Here is a 19,703-nt window from a genome sequence, read left to right as displayed (position 1 = left end):
GTACGCATTTATTATAGGTTACTGGCTCACATAATTGAGGATGGAAAGCCCCAACATCTGCAGGGTGAGTCAGCAAACTAGAGACCCAGGAGAGTCCACGGTGAGTTCTGGTCAGCATCTGAAGTTCTGAGAACAAGGCAGGCTTGAGACCCAGGAAGAGTCAATATTTCAGTTCAAGTCCAAAGGCAGGAACAAGCTGGTGTCCCAGTTCAAAGACAGTCATACAGGAAGAATTCTCTCCTACTTGGGTGAGGGTCAGTCTTTTTGTGCTATTCATGATTGTGCCTTCAACTGATTGGACAAGGCCCACCCACATTAAGGAGGGCAATCTGCTTTAATGATAATCTTATGCAAAACCACCCTCACAGAAATACCTAGAATAATATTTGACCAACTATCCGGTCACCTGGTGGCTCAGTCAGGTTGACACATAACATTAACCATCACACCAGATTTAAAATTACTATGATCTGAGGGTGATTTGAAGAATATGTGAAAAAGAAGTTTTATGCAGAGAGAATTTTTAGAATTTGCTAAACTCCATCATCAGAAAACCAGGGAATACTTGTGGGAGTGGATTTTAAAGATGCTTAATAAAAAAGATGCAAAATGATTTGGCATAGTTCTTTGACGTGGTGCATTTTCCTGAGATTCTGTATTCAACACTCTGTTATAGGATGCCAGTGGAATTTATACTAAATTTCATGATGCTAATGAAAACGAGGATCAGATACTGGCCCACAGTAAATGCAACAGGAAGGCCCAATATCCCTTGACACCACCTAGGAAGTATTTTTGGCAAAAAGTCCAGTCTGAATATAATCAACCCTCTAGATCTAACTGCCAGTTTACAGGAAATCCAGGGACTACAGCTACACATCCAATGACATCACAGAGATGAAACAGCAAAGTCCAGAATGTAGAATATTCTATAGGACAAATATGATGCACTTTCTCCAGTAAATAAATGTCTGGAAAATATAGAGAGGAAGGGGAAATTTATACATTAAAAGTGACTTAAGAGACTCATACAACCAAATACAATGTGGAGACTGTTTGGATTCTGATTTGAACAATCCAGATGTAACATAAACAAAAATTAACAACAAATTAAGGAGAAGTCAGGGGAAGATATACACTGACTGAAACTATCAATAAATTTTTGTAAGCATGCTGATGGCAGTGTATTTATATTTTATAAAAAAATGCTGCTTAGCTTTTTGATTGGGTAGTAGTCACTTGAGTATATGCATTTGCCAGAATTCACTGACCTGTACACCAAAAAGGACATATTTTACTGTTCATAAATCCTAACTTAATAAAACTAGACATTACAAAGAGAAGGAAATGGCCACAGAGAACAATGGACAGAAAAGAACACCCTGAAAGACAAAATCTGGGGCTTTGAGAGACAATGGTCAAGGCTGTTCCAACTCGAATAAGCAGTAACCAAGAGTTGTAACGTGAACTAAGCATAAATTGAACTCCCTGCTGGAGCAAAGCATCCTGGCAATTCCTGAAAAACAGGACTTGATCATTGCTATGGAATTGTGACTGTCAAATTTTCCATTCTCCTCTTTTTTGAATAAAAATTTAAGTTATTGGATTCTCACCACACTCCACTCTGGTATATCAGGTGTGTTAGTAGGATGAGCGGGAATGGGCAGATATATCTCCGGGCCATGAGGAGCTGCATTCAGATGTGATGGAGAGAAATGCACATTACCCAGAAATGCCGGACTATCTTGGAGAGTGGGTAGGTGTGCTTCATATGTGGAAGGAAGTGTATATAAGATACTAGAGGGGCTAGATGGGTGGGACTGTGGTTAAGACTTATAGTTTACCCAATATCTATTTTCTTTTTTATTCCACAGTAATAGAATTTAGGCTGGGCGTCTGGTCAACCAGAATAAACACTATGTTTCACAGCCTGATTTTCAGCTAACTGAGCTATGTGACCAAGTTGTAGACAATGGGTATGAGGATCTGTGATATGCAGTCTCTGGATGGCGTTCTTAAGAGAAAGAGGTGCACTCTCCTTGTGCAATCTCCCTCTTACCCCTGACTGTGGCATAGGTGTGTTGGCTGGAAGTTTAGCAGTCATCTTGGACCATGTTGCATGTTGAGGACTGTGGTGTAATAGAACCTGATTGAAGAAACCTAATACCTTGACAACCTGGAATTCCCACAACCACAGAGGACAGTATGTTCAGACTATTACACGAGAGAGAAGTAAACCTTTTATTTTTGAAATTCGACAGTTTCTAATAAACATACAAATCTAAAATTTCCGAAACAACAATTTTTCTGAGTCAGATTTCTGGCTTTTGCATGGCTGGAAGACTATCACATATTTGGACAGTTCCATCAATTGCTAGTTAGTATGGAGGGTATGTCAGAGTTCAGTGCAGGTAAAAGAGATATAACTGAAGTGGGTAGTGCTGGCAAATCTTTAGTATGGTAAAAAGCAGTGGGATTCAGAAGGCCAATATTGGAATTATTGAGTTCAAGAACACACCTTCATAGCTGCAATCCAGGAATCAGGAAGCTGGACTAGGAAGCTGTTACAAATGCCTCTCCACACCATCTAAGTGAGTGACCAGACATTGCAATGCTGATTCTGGCTGCTGACACTGCCACAATTACTCCGGTACCCATGAAGCTGATGACTAAACACTGACACTGAATGTGGCCAACACTACTGTCTCTAGACACTCACTTTTCTGACTTAGTTTGCCAGAATATGGAGAAGAAAGATGGCCTCCATTTAATATCTGTCTTCCAAATTACATGCAAGTGCATCTATTTAGAGGAACCTGATTTATATCCAGAATCTTAGTTGCAAATTGTGGACTGACATATTTAGTTGTTAGCTTTCTAGACTGTGAACATGAGAGGGTGGAGATGGAGACTAGTCAAGTCACTCTTTATATCTGCCAGAGAAGGGCAGAACTAGAGAAAAGAACTGAAAAGCTGGGATTTTCTATTGGCAATTACAATAGAGGCTGACGTCACAGTGGCATAGAAGGGAAAAAATTAAGATCAAAGAATTTTGGGTTTTAGAGGAACAATATGTCTTTTTTCCTTAACTCTAAAGGTATATTTCCCTATTATCTTGTTACACAGAGAATAATAATCACTTCACCAGTTATAAAGATGGAATGGTTATACCATCCTAGGCATTTAGAATGGCAAACACCAAACTATTTGAGTAAGTGACCTAAGTTTTTAAAAAATTTTTTATATTTTAAAAAATTGTTATACAATTTTTAAAGGTTACACTCCATTTACAGTTATTACAAAATATTGGCTATATTCCCCATGTTGTACAATACATCCTTATAGCCTATCTTACGCCAGCAGTTACCACCCAACCTAAATATTTTAAGTGAGGCTTGAGGTTGTTTAAAAGAAAAAGCCAATGAGAAAAAAAATCAATATTCATTTGAGCTCTAATCTGTTTTGTACATCCACATGATTCTCTGTAAGTTTTCTAACTGAGAAATAATATTCATTATACTTTAAAGAAACAGCTCCAAATACTTTAAATTATTGGCATATTTTTTTGGAAAGCAGCATCCTTTTCCTAATTTTCCATGGGTTCAATCTGATGATCTTGAAGTAACGACTCTTGTTTGTTATCTTTCTCTTCATGGTGGTTCTCATTTTTCTCTTCTGTTAATAATTTGTAGAAGCTCTCATCTTTCTGTTTAATATCACAAAGAATTGAATCCATAGAATAGCCAAATTCAATAAAGGCGTAAATCTTAGCTCCACGTTTATAAAAATGCCCAAAGGAGTGCATAGCAACCAATTTGCCAGTTGCAGTAAACACTGGGGAGCCAGAGGCCCCACTAGAAAAACAAGTATCATAACTAAGTGTGTCAGGGTTCTTAACCTCTGATAGGAAACTTCTCTGGGTAAACATAGGGCAAGCATTATAAGTGGCAGCATAGGGTTCCGCTACCCCGTCTTGATGATGGTCTAGATACCTCTTTAACCGTTGTTCTAAAGAAATCACAGAACAACCATCTATTTTCTTGATCTGGCCTTCTGGGTGACCAATTAAATAAAGCAAACCACTAGATGGTTGAGGGGAAACTTGTCCACATAGGCCTGGAGGAAATCCATTTCCGTTTTCTCTTAGTTTTAAAATGGCATAATCTAGAGTTTCATCAGACACCACAAAATCAGGCTCCATGGAAAACCAATCAACATCAGTAGGGCAGAACTCATTATAAGTGAAAGTGACCTTTGCACATGTGCTTATTATATATGGCCACAAACCTGGATCTGTACCTTCTCCCGCCATGAAATGTAAAACATGTCGACAGGTGAAAATAAAATTATTGTTGATGACAAAGCAAGTAGCATTGCCTGTGTTTCCATTATTGTCCCATTTCATGAACCCAACTGACTTACTAAGATGAACAAGACGTTCACAGATTGCAACTGAAGTCGAATTTTCAGTCACTTTTCCAAAGTACTTTTTATAGATGTTGAATTGTTGAAACGGTGGCAGTCGCATTCTCTTCTGTTCTTCCCTAAAATACTTTCGTATCCGAAGTGCCTCTTCATTAAAATGTGGATATTGATGCATCATAACTTTGCTCAACACCTGTAAATTCTTCATCCAGAGATTAGCTACCTCCCTCTGGAGATCCCAATTAATAGCATATTGCATAACCAGATGGGGCCTTTGCCTAACATTTGGGTTTTTCCCCCTATGATTTTTGAAGAAACTATTATTGTAATAACGTTTGGTTTTGGAAGTTGTCTGGTGTGTCTTATCTTCAATATCATCCCCTAGACTTTGAGGTGTGAGAATTTTTTCTCTGTTGTGTTCTCCATCTTCAGTCTTTCCATCTTTCTCTGGTTCATGGACTTTGCTCTTAGACTGTATCAAATCCCAGGGACCAATTTCATCAGTGGCATTTTCATCCTTCTGTTTAATTTGTTTATGGGTACCTTTCCTGACAAATGGTCTTTTAAAAATGTCCAATTCTAAGACTTTTCCAGATACTTCATCCACCATGGACTGTTTTCCATGAATTTTCCGGTGACCTTCCATTAATTTCCATTCAAATGTGTCTAGATCAGACCGAAATCGGCCATCCTTGCATAGGGCTTCTTTGATAGTCTCACCCTTCAAAGCATAGACACAAACCGTAGTTCCTTTTTCATGAAGTTCTTTGATCTTGAGAATCTTCTTTACGTTCCTCCCAACAGCAACAATGTGAAAAAGAATGCATTCAATGTTTGGATTTTCACATTGGCGTAACATCGGATCATCTTCTTCCTGGTCACCCTTTCTTTGACCAACCGTTATTTTAAAATGGGAATCTCTAGGTAGGCATCTGAGAGGCATTCCTAAATTTACATGTCCTTCTATTGTTTTTTCTTCATAAACAATAATGTTCCTTTTAAAATGATTCTCCACCCATCCACTAAAATGGTCATTAGCACTTAGAACTGAGGAGATATTCTCATTGAGTTCACCATATGCTGTAAATACACTACGGTCTGACTTCCTGGCGTGTTCATTCAAAGTAAAGGTGAAACAACATTCTCTACCGGTGCTCACATGTGGGTTCTGACTTTTAGCGGATGTTTCATGCTCACTGACTTCACTCTTAACTTCAATGGTGCTGTTACACTCTCGGATGTCAGATAGAGATTGATCAACAGGTGTGCCAGAACGTGGCTGCTGCATGACAGTATCCTTAAAAAAGGAAAGATTAAAAATTTAATAAGAATCACCTTTAATAATAATGTTCCATGTTTTTCTAATTATAAAATTAAATTATACTATGCTGCATATGAGTTTATTTTTCACTAAGCAATCTGCCAGTGCTTTTGCATGTCATTAAACAACCTTTGAAAACACAATTTGAGGGGCTATATGATAGTTCACTGTACAATAGTTTCTGATCTATTCTTCTGTTGCTGGATGTTTAGATTGTTTCTAATTTTTTACTACTGTAAATATGACAAGCTTTTCTATACATAAAACGTTTTGTCTGAAGTCTTAATATTTCCCTAGGCAACCTGACCTTGGACTTTGAACCTCCAGAACTGTGAGACAACATATATCTGTGTTTAAGTCACCCAGTTTGTGGTATTTTGTTATGGAAGTCCCAACAAAGTAATATAAAGATATTTTCATATATCTTATGGGTTTGTCTCTGCTCTGTTTCAGTGGTATATTTTTCCATATCTGTGCTAAATATTGTTTTAATTACAACCTTATAATAAGCATTCATATCTGATAAAACAATTTCCCTCACTTTACTCTTTATCTTCAGAAATGTCTTGGATATTAGCCCTCTGCTCTTCTAATAAATTTTGATCATCTTGTTAAATGCCAGAAAATTAAATTTTTGGACTTTTAATTGGGCTTGTATTGAATCAATAAATGAATCTGGGAAGGACTGACATTCCAATAATATTGAGTTTTCCTACACATGAATATCTGATATCTTGACATTGATTTAGGTCTCCTTTCATGTCTTCCAACAAAGGTTTATAATACTATACACAAAGGACTTACAAATCATTTCTTACATTTATTCCTAGGCATCATGAAATAATTTTGTGATATTATGCAGAAAGCATAACAGAAATAATCAGAAAGATGATTTCCGATCAAGATAAATCCATCTTTTTGTAAATATCAATCTTAAATCTAGCCAACTGCTAAATTATAATCATTTCTAATATTTGGTCTATGGATCTTTATGGTTTTCAAAATAGGCAATCATATCATCTGTGGATGTTTCATGAATATGACTTGTTCCTTCCTTTTCAATTCTTAACTGTATTTTTACTTATTTTTCTTATCTTATTGTACTGGCTAGAATCACCAGTATAGTGTGATGTAATGATGATTATGTAATCACCAGCTAATAGTGAGTATTCCTCCATTCTCCCTGATTGTAAAGGAAATGCTTCTAATGATTATTTAACACAGTGTTTCCTGTAGAACTTTTGAAGATGCCCTTAATCAATATGCTGGTATGTCATTATTTATATTTTTAAGAATAACAGAAGAGAGCAGCTAAGATGAATTAATTCCATTTTAGCCTATTATTCTTACTAATTATAACGAAAACCTCTGGAAAGAATACAAAAAGCAATGTCTCAAATTTTCACTCTGGCCAAGATGGAGAAATACAGACCTAATTTACATTCCTGCCTGAAACAACTGGAGAAAAGGACAAAATATATGAAATGGTTTTCAAGACACTGGTCATTAGGCAAGAAAGGACAGAGATCCTTGAAAAACAGGAAAAAAATGAAGCAAAGCATATAATTACCCCAGATTGTTCCCTGAAGATAGATTCTGGTTGCTAGGAGTGGGCTGTGGGTGGGGTGGAGGAAATGGGTGAAGTTGGTCAAGAGTACAAACTTCTAGTTATAAGACAAATAACTTCTGGGGATCTAAGGTACCGCATGTTGACTACAGTTAACAATACTATATGGGATAACTGAAAGGTGCTAACTAAGAGGGTAGATCTTAAAACGTTCTCATCACAAGAAAAAAATTTAACTCTGTGAGGTGATGAATGTGGTGATCATTTCATAATATATACATATATCTAATCACTATGTCATACACCTTAAATTAATACAATGCTATATGTCAATTATATCTCAGTAAAACTGGGGGAAATTTTTAAAAAAGAAAAGCTATCAGTGTAATTAACTCTATTAGGAGAATAAAAAAGAAAAAACATACAGTCATCTCAACAGACAAAGAAAAGGCATTTTAGCAAACTCTGACATCTATTTTTGAGAAAAATGATTAGCAACCTAGGAATAGAAGGGAACTTCCTCAATCTCAAAAAGGGCATCTACAAAAAACTTACACGTAACAGCATACTTAATGATTAAAGACTGAATGTATTCCTCTTAAGGTTAGGGAAAAAGGAAAGGATGTCTGCCCTTGCCACTTGTATTCAGCATTATGCTGGAAATCCTAGCCAGACAAGAGAAAGAAAGAAAAGACTTTCAGATCATAAAGAAATAAGTAAGACTGTCTTAAATCACAGATGATGTGACCATCTATGTAGAAAATCCTATAGAATTTATGAAGAAGATACCAGAAAGAAGTGAGTTTAGCAAAGTTCCAGGCTACAAGCAACAAACAATCAGAAAGATAAACTTCTAAAAAGTTCTATTTACAATAACATCAAAAAATATGATATTCAAAGGGAAAAATGTGACAAAAAGATATTCAAGACATTTATCCTAAAAAAATATTGGAAGAAATTAATTAAGACCTAAATAGATAGAAAGATATACTGTGTTCAGGATTGGAAGATTGAATATTGTTAAGATGTCAATCATCTACTAGTGACCTATAGAGCCAATAAAATTCCTATAAAAATCTCAGCTGGCTTTATGAGGAAATTGACAAGTTGACTTTAAAGTTTACATAGAAATGGAAAGGACCTAGAATAGCCAGAGCAACTTTGAAGAACAAAGTTGGAAGACTTCCACTAACTTATCTTATGAATTATTATGCTGCAGTGATCAAGATAGTGTGGTATTAGTAAAGAACACACAAATAGATCAATGGAATAGAACAGTGAGTCAGAAATAGACCCAGACATATATATTCAATTAATTTTTAACAAAGGTGTAAAGGCAGTTCAGTAGAGAAAGGGTAACATTTTCAAGAAACTGTGCTGGAACAACTAGATGCCATATGCAAAACAAATTAATTAATTAATTAACAAATGTTAACTATTGACATGTATACACTGATATGTAAAAAATGGATGACTAATAAGAAAATAAATAAATAAATAAATAAATAAACATTAAAAAAAACAAATGCTAACTAATGTGTGTTTACTATTATTATTGTTCTATCCACACATTGTATTGTAATAGAATATATTGTATTACTATTGCTCAATCGATACATTGCACCATAAAAAATGATAAACTCAAAACAGATCATAGACTTAAACCTAAAATTATAAAAACATCTAGATGAAAACCCAGTAGAAAATTTTTTGTGATCTTAGATTTGGAAAAGTGTTCTTTGACATAAACCCAAAAGCACGATAAAAAAATTGATAAAATGGGGGCTTCCCTGGTGGCGCAGTGGTTGAGAATCTACCTGCTAATGCAGGGAACACGGGTTCGTGCCCTGGTCTGGGAAGATCCCACATGCCGCAGAGCGGCTGGGCCTGTGAGCCACAATTACTGAGCCTGCGCGTCTGGAGCCTGTGCTCCGCAACAAGAGAGGCCGCGATAGTGAGAGGCCCGCGCACCGCGATGAAGAGTGGCCCCCGCTTGCCACAACTAGAGAAAGCCCTCACACAGAAACGAAGACCCAACACAGCCATAAATAAATAAATTAATTAATTAATTAATTAATTTAAAAAAAAAAAAGAAAGTGATTATTAAAAGCTGAGAAATTTAAAAAAAATTGATAAAATGGGCTTCATTAACATTGAAAACTTTTTTTCCCCAAAAGACAGTATGAAGAAAAAGAAAAAAAAAGAGAGAGAGAGAGAGAAAGGGAATGGAAAGACAAGCCACAGACTGAGATAAAGTATCTGCAAGTCTTTGTCAAATGAAGCAATCTTACAAAGGACTTGTTTCCAACAGATACAAAGCACTCTCAAAACTCAACAATATGAAATTAAACAAACCAATATCTTAATATGGGCAAAATATTTTAATAGACACTTGATCAAAGAAGATATATGGATGGCATCGGGGTGGGTGGAGGACAAGGGTGGGCAAAAGGGAACTATTTAAGGTAATGGAACTGTTTTGCATCTTTATTCTGGTCATGGTTACATGACTGTAAGCATTGGTCATAAGCCATAGAACCGTACACCAAAAATACTAAATTTTACTGTATATAAAATAAACGTATTAAAAAGTAATAGTAAAAGTTAAAGTCTTTCATGCAACCAGTAAGATAGCCAACTTTGTTTTTTGGCATTCATTTCTATAATTTATTTTGTGTGCATTCTATTTTCCCAACTTTTTCTAGATTTACATTCTCCTTCTTTGTTGCCTCTTTTAGATCCATTTTCCCCCTCATCACCCCATATTCCCTCCAAACAGTTTGGAAATTTTACACTGTAGTTCTGTTCTGTAAGTGAGTGCCCCGGATTAGTACTGCCCAATAGAAGTGATGGAAATGCTCATCATCTTCACTGTTCAATATGGCAGCCACATGTGGCTATTGGGTACTTGAAATGTGGTTAATGCAAATGAGGATCTGAATTAGTTACTTGTTTCACTATTTAATTTTAGTTAAGTTGAAGTTAAATAGCCACATGTGGCTAGTGGTTACCATATTGAACAGCACAGCCCTAGACAGTTTAACATGAATATTCAACTTAAAGTTTAAGTTAAATCATTCTTCATAAATAATACAAGGATAAGAATGGTAAGTACTTCTCCTTTACTTACAGAATAAAATCCAAATACCTAAACATGGTATAAGTAAAAGATACCGCAGCTATTTTCCAAAAAGCTATTCTACCTCTCTCCAATTTTTTTTCAGCAGCCATAAAGGTGTATAGAAATGAATTCATGCCAGCTCAGGAATAGATCTTGATTCCCCTAAGTGCCTCTTTAGCCACAAGGTTTTGTGCAGGAAGGTTGAGCTACTTAGCTTGAGACAATTAGGCAAAGAGAAGTTGCCTCAGGGTAACAGGATAGACTCATTATCTGGATGGTAAAGAATGAACTTCGAAATTACTGCAGCTATATTGTCACTAGGCAGAAAGTCAGCCAGAGGAGTACATTAAAAGCAGAGTATAGGGAGTGAAAACATAAATAAGTCCTTGAAAATATTGTGTACTGCTAAATTAAAGCTCAGCTGACCTCCAGACTTTCCAGATGTGTGAACCAATGAATCCATTTATTTTTTTCCCTCAAGGGGCTAAAAAATGTCTCTTTTTGAAAAAAGGCTAAATAAATATTAGCAAATAATGCTGATAAGAATGATAGGTTTCACCACACAGAATCTTCCAGTAGAAGGGTATTTTAGAACAGTGTTTCTCAAATTTTAATGTGTATAGGAATCATCTGGGTACCTTGTTAAAATGCAGATCACACAGATCTAAGAAGCTGATCAGGTGATATCAGTGCTGCTTGTAAATGGACCACACTTTCAGTAGCAAGGCCACAGAGTCCCTTAATCTGGAGTAGCACTGTCCAGTGGAAGTTTGTGCAATGATGGAAATGTTCTATATCTGCTTTGTCCAATATGGCAGCCATGAACCACATATGGCTACTGAGCACTTGAAATGTGGCTAGTGCATAAAGAAAATTAATTTTAAATTTTATTTAATTTTAATCCAATGAATCAATTTTGTTATTTCACAATTAGAGGATATTTTTCCCTGACAAAATAAAATGTTCTTACTGATATAAAGCCTACTGTGATCTTGTAGCAAACCATCTTCCCAGTATTATTTGCCTACTACATTCTTGAATTCTCCTTACATACCAACAAGTCTAGCTATACTGTTCCTCAAATACGTTTTCATGTGTACATGACTTTACCAAGACTATTCCCTTATGCTTGATACACCTACCTTGTGAAATTGTGTTCATTCTTTAAGATCTTTCTCATATGATATGACTTAAATTTCTTGAGTCTGAATTAAGGACTCTTCTTTCTGCACTTTAAAAGCACTTTATATCCTGATTTAGTATTATCATTTTGCATATTTTGAGTAAAACAGTGTGTTGGTCAAAAATCGGGCTCCGAAGCCTGATTGCCTGGGTTCAAATCCTTACTCTGAACTCCATTACTTTTGCAGTTTTAAGAAAATTGAGTGTCAGTTTCTTCATTTGTAAAATAGGGATGATAATATCTATTGCATAGAGCTTTACTAAATGTTAAAGGAGATAATCCATAGGAAGTGACAGCTTAATTCCAAGTACTCAGTAATTTCTCAGTACACATTAACTACATTATTATTTTTGCCCATCCATATTTCCAATGATACTAAGTGTCTATACTGTTTCTAAGTCATCTTGTTGTCTAACAAGGTACACTTTGCTTTGTTAATTAATACACTATCATTTTGCTTTTACACAAACACTTATATGTATGATCTCCCCAAATATATTTTAAACAACACAAGAGAAGGGGTTAAAACTGCCATTCTTTACGTACTTATCCCCTTCGGGGATCCTAAGATAGTGCTATGGTTAGAGTGTCACCCCAGCAGAGTTGTTTAAAAGTACACATACCTTTGAAACTTCAGGTCTGGTACTCTGGTGATTTCCTGTAGCAGTGAATGACGTGTTCTCTTCAGCCTTCATGAAATTCATGATGAGTTCCAAGAGAATATAACTCACTTCCACTATTGGCCAAGATAGAGAAACAAGGATTGGATTTACCCCCCTACTTGAAATGACTAAACAAATAAAACGCAAGATATATGAAATAATAAGTTTCAAACACTGGCTATCAGGCAGGGCAGAACAGTGATCTCTGATCCCTAAATCAAGGTAGGATCTGGGGATATCTAGCTTACTGCCTGGGGAGCGTTTCCAGGCTATATCTCAGGGAAGGGAAACACAGGCAGAGCCTGGCAGTTTCCCTCAGCTGAGAAGACAAGGTAAGAGCCCTGGGAGGCCCAGGTGGCTGGAGTTTTTAGGGCAGAGTACTAGAGAGCTACAACTACACAGATGGAGAGAGTGTCAGAGATCTGTAGTGGGTACCCCTGAAATTTCAGCTAAATATTGGTCAGTGCATGAATGTAATGAAACTGTTGGAAGTCAGGGGAAGAACCACCCAAAGGGAAAAAATGGAAAAATTCTGAGGCTCATACAGGGCTGAGAATAGTTTCTGTTTCTCATACAGGGATGAGAATAGTTTCTGTTTCTCATACAGGGCTGAGAATAGTTTCTGTTTCTCATACAGGGATGAGAATAGTTTCTGTTTCTCATACAGGGCTGAGAATAGTTTCTGTTTCTCAGACAGGGCTGAGAATAGTTTCTGTTCCCAAAAGTCGAACTTCATAATTCATAACGTATCAGGAGGAGTATTCAGAAAGGTATTGCCTCTACAGTGGGACAAAATTAGCCCTAGACTAAAGGCTGTTCTGGTCCCACCTGACAAAATTTAAAAGCAAGCTTTGGAAGGATAAAACTGTTTCCAAGTAACATAACTGTACACTAGAACGAAGCTCAAGAATATTGATAGGAATAAAAACATTTCTAGCACCCAAAAAAATGTTAAATTGACAAAGCTTGATATCCAGTCAAAAACTCTAAGGCATAAAACGGAGGAAAATATGACCCACAATGAGGACAGACATCGATGAATAGAAACAGATCCAGAAGAGACAGAGATGATAGAACTAGTAGACAAGAACATTAAAACCGTTATTACCTTGGATTTCTGGCCAAATAAAGTAACAGCGTCCAGATTTACCCTTCAGTCTGAAAGCAAAACAAGACAAAATAGGTAAAATAGATGAAACAGTAATTTGCAAGGAACTGGACACCATGCAATTAAGGGCAGTGACAAATGAGGTGCATCCTGTGATTATTCCAGCTGACTTCCTTGAGAGATTTCAGGCCAGGATGCAAGGAGGGGCAGCAAGCCAGAGCCAGTTGGAACTCCTGATTTGAGGAGACAGAGCTGAGAGACCAAGGTGGCAGGAGTTCAAAGGACACAGAAGGGAGAGACCTGCACAGAGAGAGAACTCCGGATACATGAAGGATATATGAACTCTGGATATATGAAAACCTCCAGGTATTCAGCTGAGGATTGATCAGAGCAGCAATGGAAGAACTACCCACGGCCAAGAAAGAACCTCTGCAAATTGTCAAACCCTCCCCAGATGACACCCCTCTTAGGAATCTCAGTTTCGTCATTTGTAAATGAAGGAGTTTGGTTCAGATCAAACTTGTATTGGTTCTGAGAATTCTCCCCTCTGAGTTTGTTAAAAAGAGGGAGGAGGAGGAGGAGGAGGGGGAGGGGGAGGAGGAGGGGGAGGGGGAGGAGGAAGAGGAGGAGGGGGAGGAGGGGGAGGGGGAGGAGGAGGAGGAGGAGGAGGGGGAGGGGGAGGAGGGGGAGGAGGAGGAGGGGGAGGAGGAGAAGAAGATACCAGACTCCCATCCTCAAAAGATCATGATTCAGTACGCCTGGGGCGCAGTTATGGGATTTCCACTTTTATCATTACCGCCCCCGGTCCCCAACACCGAAGGCACACGACACGTTGGTTGGAACAGCTACTAGACGATCTCAAAGTGTCTTTCCAGGTGTGAAACCCTTGACCTCTGAAGCGGGGAGGGGGTTACCACAATGGGGAGCTGCTTATGCCCCCCTCCCTCCGAAACCTCCTTGGATCTGGGCTGAGATCCCTCGAACTAACTAGTGCCCTTAACAACCACCCCTAAAACTCCAGGTCCTTTTCGAGACCAGAGGAGCCGCTCACAGAAGCTGAGAATCTGTCCCAAAGGTGCCCGTGACTGCCGAACCGGGATCCGCAAGAGCTGCGAGGATGGCGCCTGGCTGGTCCTCTGCGGGAACTCTTTGAGAGGAAGAGTGGAAGCCCCGCATCCCCGCCTGGGATTTGACATCGCGTCTGGCCAATGGCGGCGAGCTTGCGGAGGCTGTCTGCCCTCATTGGACAGTAGCTCACCCACTTCGGAAGCAGAATGGCCGAGTCAGGCCACTGAAGGAGGCGGCGGGAAGGGATGGGCGTGGCCCCCATCGCGCGGGCTGAGCGGTTGAAAGGCGGTGCGCGGGAAGATGCGTGCCCAGCCCGCCTGCTCGTGCTGAAGATCCCGCCTCGATCCCATCCATCCACTCACTCCCCACGCTCGGGCCACAGTCAGCTTCCCTGTTCCGGGACAAACTTCAAACAACCATTTCCCTCCATTTCTTCCTGCTCACGCGCGTCAGCCGTCTTCAGGAGAGGAGCTGAGCGAGCGGGGCGCGGGAGTGGGAGGAACCGGCAGATTCGCGCCTTACCAGCGGCTCCGATGACACGGCGCCTGCGCGGAGCTGGAGCAACGCGCCCCGCTTCCGGAGCCGCAGGGCTCACAGCTGGGACCGTCGGTTCCGGGAGCGCGGCCGTCACAGCCGCTTCAGCCGCTGCGGGGTGGGCGGCGGCGGTGGACGGAACCTCCCGGGAGAGGCTCCGGGCCCAGAACCTGCGGACGTGGGCGCGGTGGGTTTCACCAGCTTCCAGCGCACGGAATTACCCAAAGCAGGCAGTTGACTTGGTGTCCCCAGCAAAGGAGCCAACTTCGCCTAGAGGCTGTTGCACAGACTCTCCAACCAGCAGGAAGAGGCCGGCACCTGCACTCCCGGTTCCCAGGCCGTGCATTAGTATATGGAGGATTTTCCAGTCCTAAGGGAGGGCTCCAGAGTTAGGCATCTCCAAACTGACGACCAAAGAAGGGGCTTGTGAAAACATCTTACTGTTTAAGAAACTGAATAGAAGGAGATGCCTTTAGTATTGGGTGCTATTTTTGAAAAGCTGGTCAAAGAAGGGGAGAACATAATTGATATGTGATGATGGTGACAACTCTTTTGAAATAGAACAGATGTTTATGTAAAAGTCGATGGTGTTGGATAATATTGAAAGCTTTTCCTAGCTTGACTTGATGTAAAATATATACAGAGAAACTAGAATCACTGCTTAAATTCCAGGTGCTCAGTGGGGTTTGGAGAGAGTAAACCTTAGAAGTGTAATTGTAAAACTAACATTAAAAAGCTAGAGGAAAAGAAGAGAAAAACTATGATAGTTTTATCAAATCACTTAATTTACTCCTTAAATTATCTTAAAACGTACAGGTGACTGGTAGTAACATATATAGATGGAGAACAAATTATTGTACAAGGGGACTTGCTGATTCTCTTTTCTTTATGGACTCTGGAGATGTTAAAATGTTATGAAAAGGAAGAGGCAGTAGAGAATGGCACTATTGAAGTTGCCTGACATTTCTGGGGACAGAGAATTTGCCCTGGAAAGGAACATACCTCAAGGAGCACATGTATTTGCCATTGCCGCTAAGCACCTTGTAGGCCATAGTAAGGCGGCTGGATTTTATTACAAGCGCAAGATTTATTCTAAACAGAGGGTTTGAAGCAAGGGAGTATATGACCTGATTGTTAAAAATCCCTGGCAGCTGTGTGGACCAAAACCTCTAGGGTATGAGAGTAGCTGCAGAGGGAGAAAGCGATTAGGCGGAGCTATTCCAGCTTTCCAAAGATGTGGAAGGCACAGCTTCCAGTGGTAGTGGTGGAGGTGTGAACACCGGTTGGATCCTGCATTTATTTTGAAAGGCATGCCCAGGAGCTTTGTTTACGAATGGGGAGTTCCAGAAACAAGAGAAAAAGAGGGCTCAGCGATGATTCCTGGGCTTTTGACTTGAGCGACTTGAGCAAAGATAAAGTCTTCCTTAACGGGTATGGGAAATCCAAGGAAGGAGCGGTGTGTGTGTGTGTGTGTGATTTCTACTTTTGACATGTTGACTTAGAGATACTAATCCACTCCAACTGAATGACAAGGAGTGAAGTGAAAGGATTCACATTCAATACGTGATAGTGAATACCCAGGGAGGGTCAGGAAGGGACATAGGACTGGACATGGGAAGGAATAACATAGACCAAAGTGAAAGAGAGAGAGAGAGACAGAAAGACAGACAGAGAAGCTTGGACTTTATGATGGTAATGAGGTTGGCCATTAACTGAGAACTAAATTTGAGATGCAGTGAAAAGGAAAAGGAAAAAAGAATTCAAAGGGAGATAGCTCATCAGAAGACAAAGAAAAAGCCTGCCTTGTTTCCCCAGATCCTCTGTTTCTTAGGTGACATTTATATTTTTACCTCCCAATGGACTTTTGCCCATTTGTAATGGCATCTCAACCAGCACATGGTTCCTGCCAATCCCAGAGCATCCTGGCTCCTTGAGCCTAGCTAATAGCTGATGCTTTACTCCTTGTCTGTTTACTAGTCACTGGAATAGCAACTGAACCATAGGCTTGAAATAATTGGCCTGATACCATTTTAGGTGGCAGTCTTCCATTTCTGTCTTAAGCGTAAAACTGACCCTCACCAGAAAACTAACAGCCTAGAGCTGGCTGAATCAGGACCTATAAGTCCGTGGCAGAGCTCCAGCACTGCTTTCCCCTTCGAGGCTGTGCTCTGAAAGCTTCGATGCAAACCCACTGCCACTTGGCAACAGTGACAGAGTAAGGATTGCTCAAGGAATCTGCTGAGCCACCAAGGAGACTTCACTTTCAGCTGATGCTGATATGATGCTGTTGAAATAGTCTGACATCCTTGAGAACAGGTGTTTGCCTTTGATAAGACTACACACTGCACAGTCCCTTGGACTCAGCACCTTGTTGGCAGTATGTAATAGGTAGTCTGCATTTCATTATAAATGTGACAAGAATACGTCTGGCCAAGTCGCAGGTGGTTGGGTTATTTAACTGTCGTCAAACCCATAATGAGGTAAAGACCACTCACATGTTCTGGAGAGATGGGGATTCATCAAATACTAAAGCCAAGCCTGAGAGAGTCAGGGGACAAGGCCGGTGCTTTGGAATGGTGACTATTCCACGAATCCTGACAGATGTTCTGACTGTCTCCCTGAAGCTCCTCTCCTGGTGACTTGAGTTTCCAAGGAGTCTTATTTTATCAAGCGAATTCCTAGAAGGAAAACCACCCTACAGGGTTCCAGGCACCTGCAGGAATTTCAGGCTCTGAGGCCTGGAGATGGATGAACACTTCAGTCCAATCTATATCCCCAGTGGGGACTTATCTGGGTCGCATTTGATCTTCGCAGTCACCCCTTGATCTAGGTGTGACTTTTGCCCCCATTTCACAGATTACGAAACAGGATAGTTTGTCGGAGGCTACGGGTCTAGTTGGGGTGGGTGTAGGGGTGTCCAGGAGGAGTTTAACCTTAGAGCCTCACAGCTTCTTAGGACCCTGCGGGGAGACCTTAGGCAAGCTCCCTTGCCTCCTGGGGTGGGGTGTTCTTATTTCCCTATTTGTAAATTAAAGTGATTGCCCATTTGTCATTCTCCATCCATTCCTGTTCAAACTCATCACTTGAGTAGCATTTAAAACCCACAGATTCGGGGACTCAATCCCAGTGTAAGTTCAGTAGGTCTGGGGTGAGTCTCCGTAACCTGCATCTTTTAACAAGTAGAGGCATCAACAGATCTGCCTGAGAAACTCAGACCAGTGCTTCGCAAAGTTTACGCTGCATCAGGATCCTCTGGGGAGCTTGTTGAAACACATTCCTGAGCTCCTGTGAGATCCTGATTCCATAAGGCTACAGTGTGGCCAGGTGCATTTCTCAAGAGCTGATGCCATGCTGCTGGTGACCATCTTTCTTCATTGAACAAAACTACTCTAAGGACTTTACAAATATTAACTAATTTTATCCTCATAACAGCCATAGGAGGCAGCTACAGTCATCCCCGTTTCAAAGGAAACTGTCTCCACAGAGACATCAAGCAATTGGCCTCAAGACACACAGCTCTTAGCAGAGCCTGGATGACCCACCAAGCAGTCGGCACGTGACTCCCCTCTCCCCGCCTCCCCCCTACTCCCCCCCCCCCCCCCCGGCCCCCAGGCATTGCTTCTCCGCTATAGTTCTAATCAGCTTCCACTACCCCAGCTCACCTCAGCACTTCCCGGGGCTGCTCCACTCCAGTCCCGCTCCCCGATGCCCCAACCTATCCCTCTGTGACCCTCCCTCGCTGCTCCTGGGACTGAGATCATCGCGGACAGCCCTTTTCCAGGTCCGCCCCCGCACACTAGCAGAGCCGGAAAGAACCTCGCCCAGCCCTAGAGCAGCTAGTACTCGCTGCGGGCAAAAGCTTCTTCAGGGCGGATGGAGTTCCGCGTGCGGCCTGCAGATGGCGCCGGAGGATCAGCCTGAGGAACGGGGATGGGGAAGGAGGCGGGGGAAAGCGGAGGTGGGTGAGAATTGACAGTCATGACGGCCAATGGCAGCATGATGTGGTTTGCGCAACTTCCGTGCTCTGGCCCCCAAGAGCTTCCCACCCCTTTAGGGGGCTGCAATTGTGGCAGGGAACTGAGAGGTGGAGGTGCCGCATGCTGCGTCACGTGGTCCCTGAGTGTAACCCTGTTAGTCCAAGGTTGCAATAGCTCATGGGGGCTCAACCTTTTTTTTTTTCCCCCCCGCAACTTATCTTCCTCTCAGTTCACTAAGGCTCATCTCAGCAGTCTCTGGCAAACTTGTGTCTCCATCACTCTGGGTCCTTGTAGTTCTGGTAAAAGGCATCGTGGGCGCAAAGCCGGCGCCGCTACCTGTCATTGTCTTAGCGGCTCTTTCCCCGCGCTGACAGTGCGGAGCGGGCTGCCAGGCGGGTGGGGGTGAGGAGAGCAGAGAGACGGACGGTGGGAACCACCCCCTAGATGCCAGGCATTGTGTTTTGGTGTTTTCCACAGGATTGTCTCATTTCATCATCTTTGTCTTTAATCCATTTCCTGTTTCACAGATGAGGGAACAAGGTGAATAAATTGCCCGTGGGCAGTCCTTGGATGATCTTGACTCCTGTCAGACGCCAACGCCCAAGGTCTTTTTATTGTGCCAAGGCTGCCTTTGCAGCGTTTCAGTGCATGCAGTTCCGGTAAATCACCTCTCCCCACATTGATTCACCCTTCCGACCATCTATTCATCTATTCATTTCTTAGGGACCCATCCGCAA

At 40.9% G+C, this 19,703-nt stretch overlaps 1 protein-coding gene across 2 annotated transcripts; it reads right to left on the bottom strand.

Moving 5' to 3' along the window:
- Positions 1-2,228: 2,228 nt before the first annotated feature.
- FAM111B (FAM111 trypsin like peptidase B) lies at positions 2,229-14,919 on the bottom strand. 2 transcript variants are annotated; one of them, XM_059931655.1, is made up of 4 exons: positions 14,646-14,919; positions 13,388-13,437; positions 12,241-12,353; positions 2,229-5,722 (listed from the first exon to the last, which is right to left on the bottom strand). In XM_059931655.1, the coding sequence occupies exons 1-4, from the start codon at positions 14,807-14,809 to the stop codon at positions 3,587-3,589; spliced, it is 2,463 nt and encodes an 820-aa protein (XP_059787638.1). In that variant the 5' UTR covers positions 14,810-14,919; the 3' UTR covers positions 2,229-3,586. The 2 variants fall into 2 exon arrangements, with proteins under 2 accessions (XP_059787638.1, XP_059787639.1); XM_059931656.1 differs by lacking the exon at positions 14,646-14,919 and adding an exon at positions 14,439-14,639.
- Between the last annotated feature and the right edge of the window lie 4,784 nt (positions 14,920-19,703).

The sequence above is a fragment of the Balaenoptera ricei genome, chromosome 8 (assembly GCF_028023285.1).
Source record: "Balaenoptera ricei isolate mBalRic1 chromosome 8, mBalRic1.hap2, whole genome shotgun sequence".
Classification (NCBI taxonomy): Eukaryota; Metazoa; Chordata; class Mammalia; order Artiodactyla; family Balaenopteridae; genus Balaenoptera; species Balaenoptera ricei.
The sequence above is the reverse complement of the archived record's forward strand: the minus strand, read 5'-3'. Positions and strand labels throughout refer to the sequence as shown.

What these genes read in the sequence shown, in the direction of transcription:
- FAM111B (XM_059931655.1), bottom strand. Translation starts at nt 14,809, where the DNA reads ATGGATGGGATCGAGGCGGGATCTTCAGCACGAGCAGGCGGGCTGGGC. An exon ending in TATTTGGCCAGAAATCCAAG is followed by an intron (nt 12,354 to 13,387) that starts GTAATAACGGTT and finishes CTTGGCCAATAG; the next exon opens with TGGAAGTGAGTTATATTCTC. An exon ending in CCAGACCTGAAGTTTCAAAG is followed by an intron (nt 5,723 to 12,240) that starts GTATGTGTACTT and finishes TCCTTTTTTAAG; the next exon opens with GATACTGTCATGCAGCAGCC.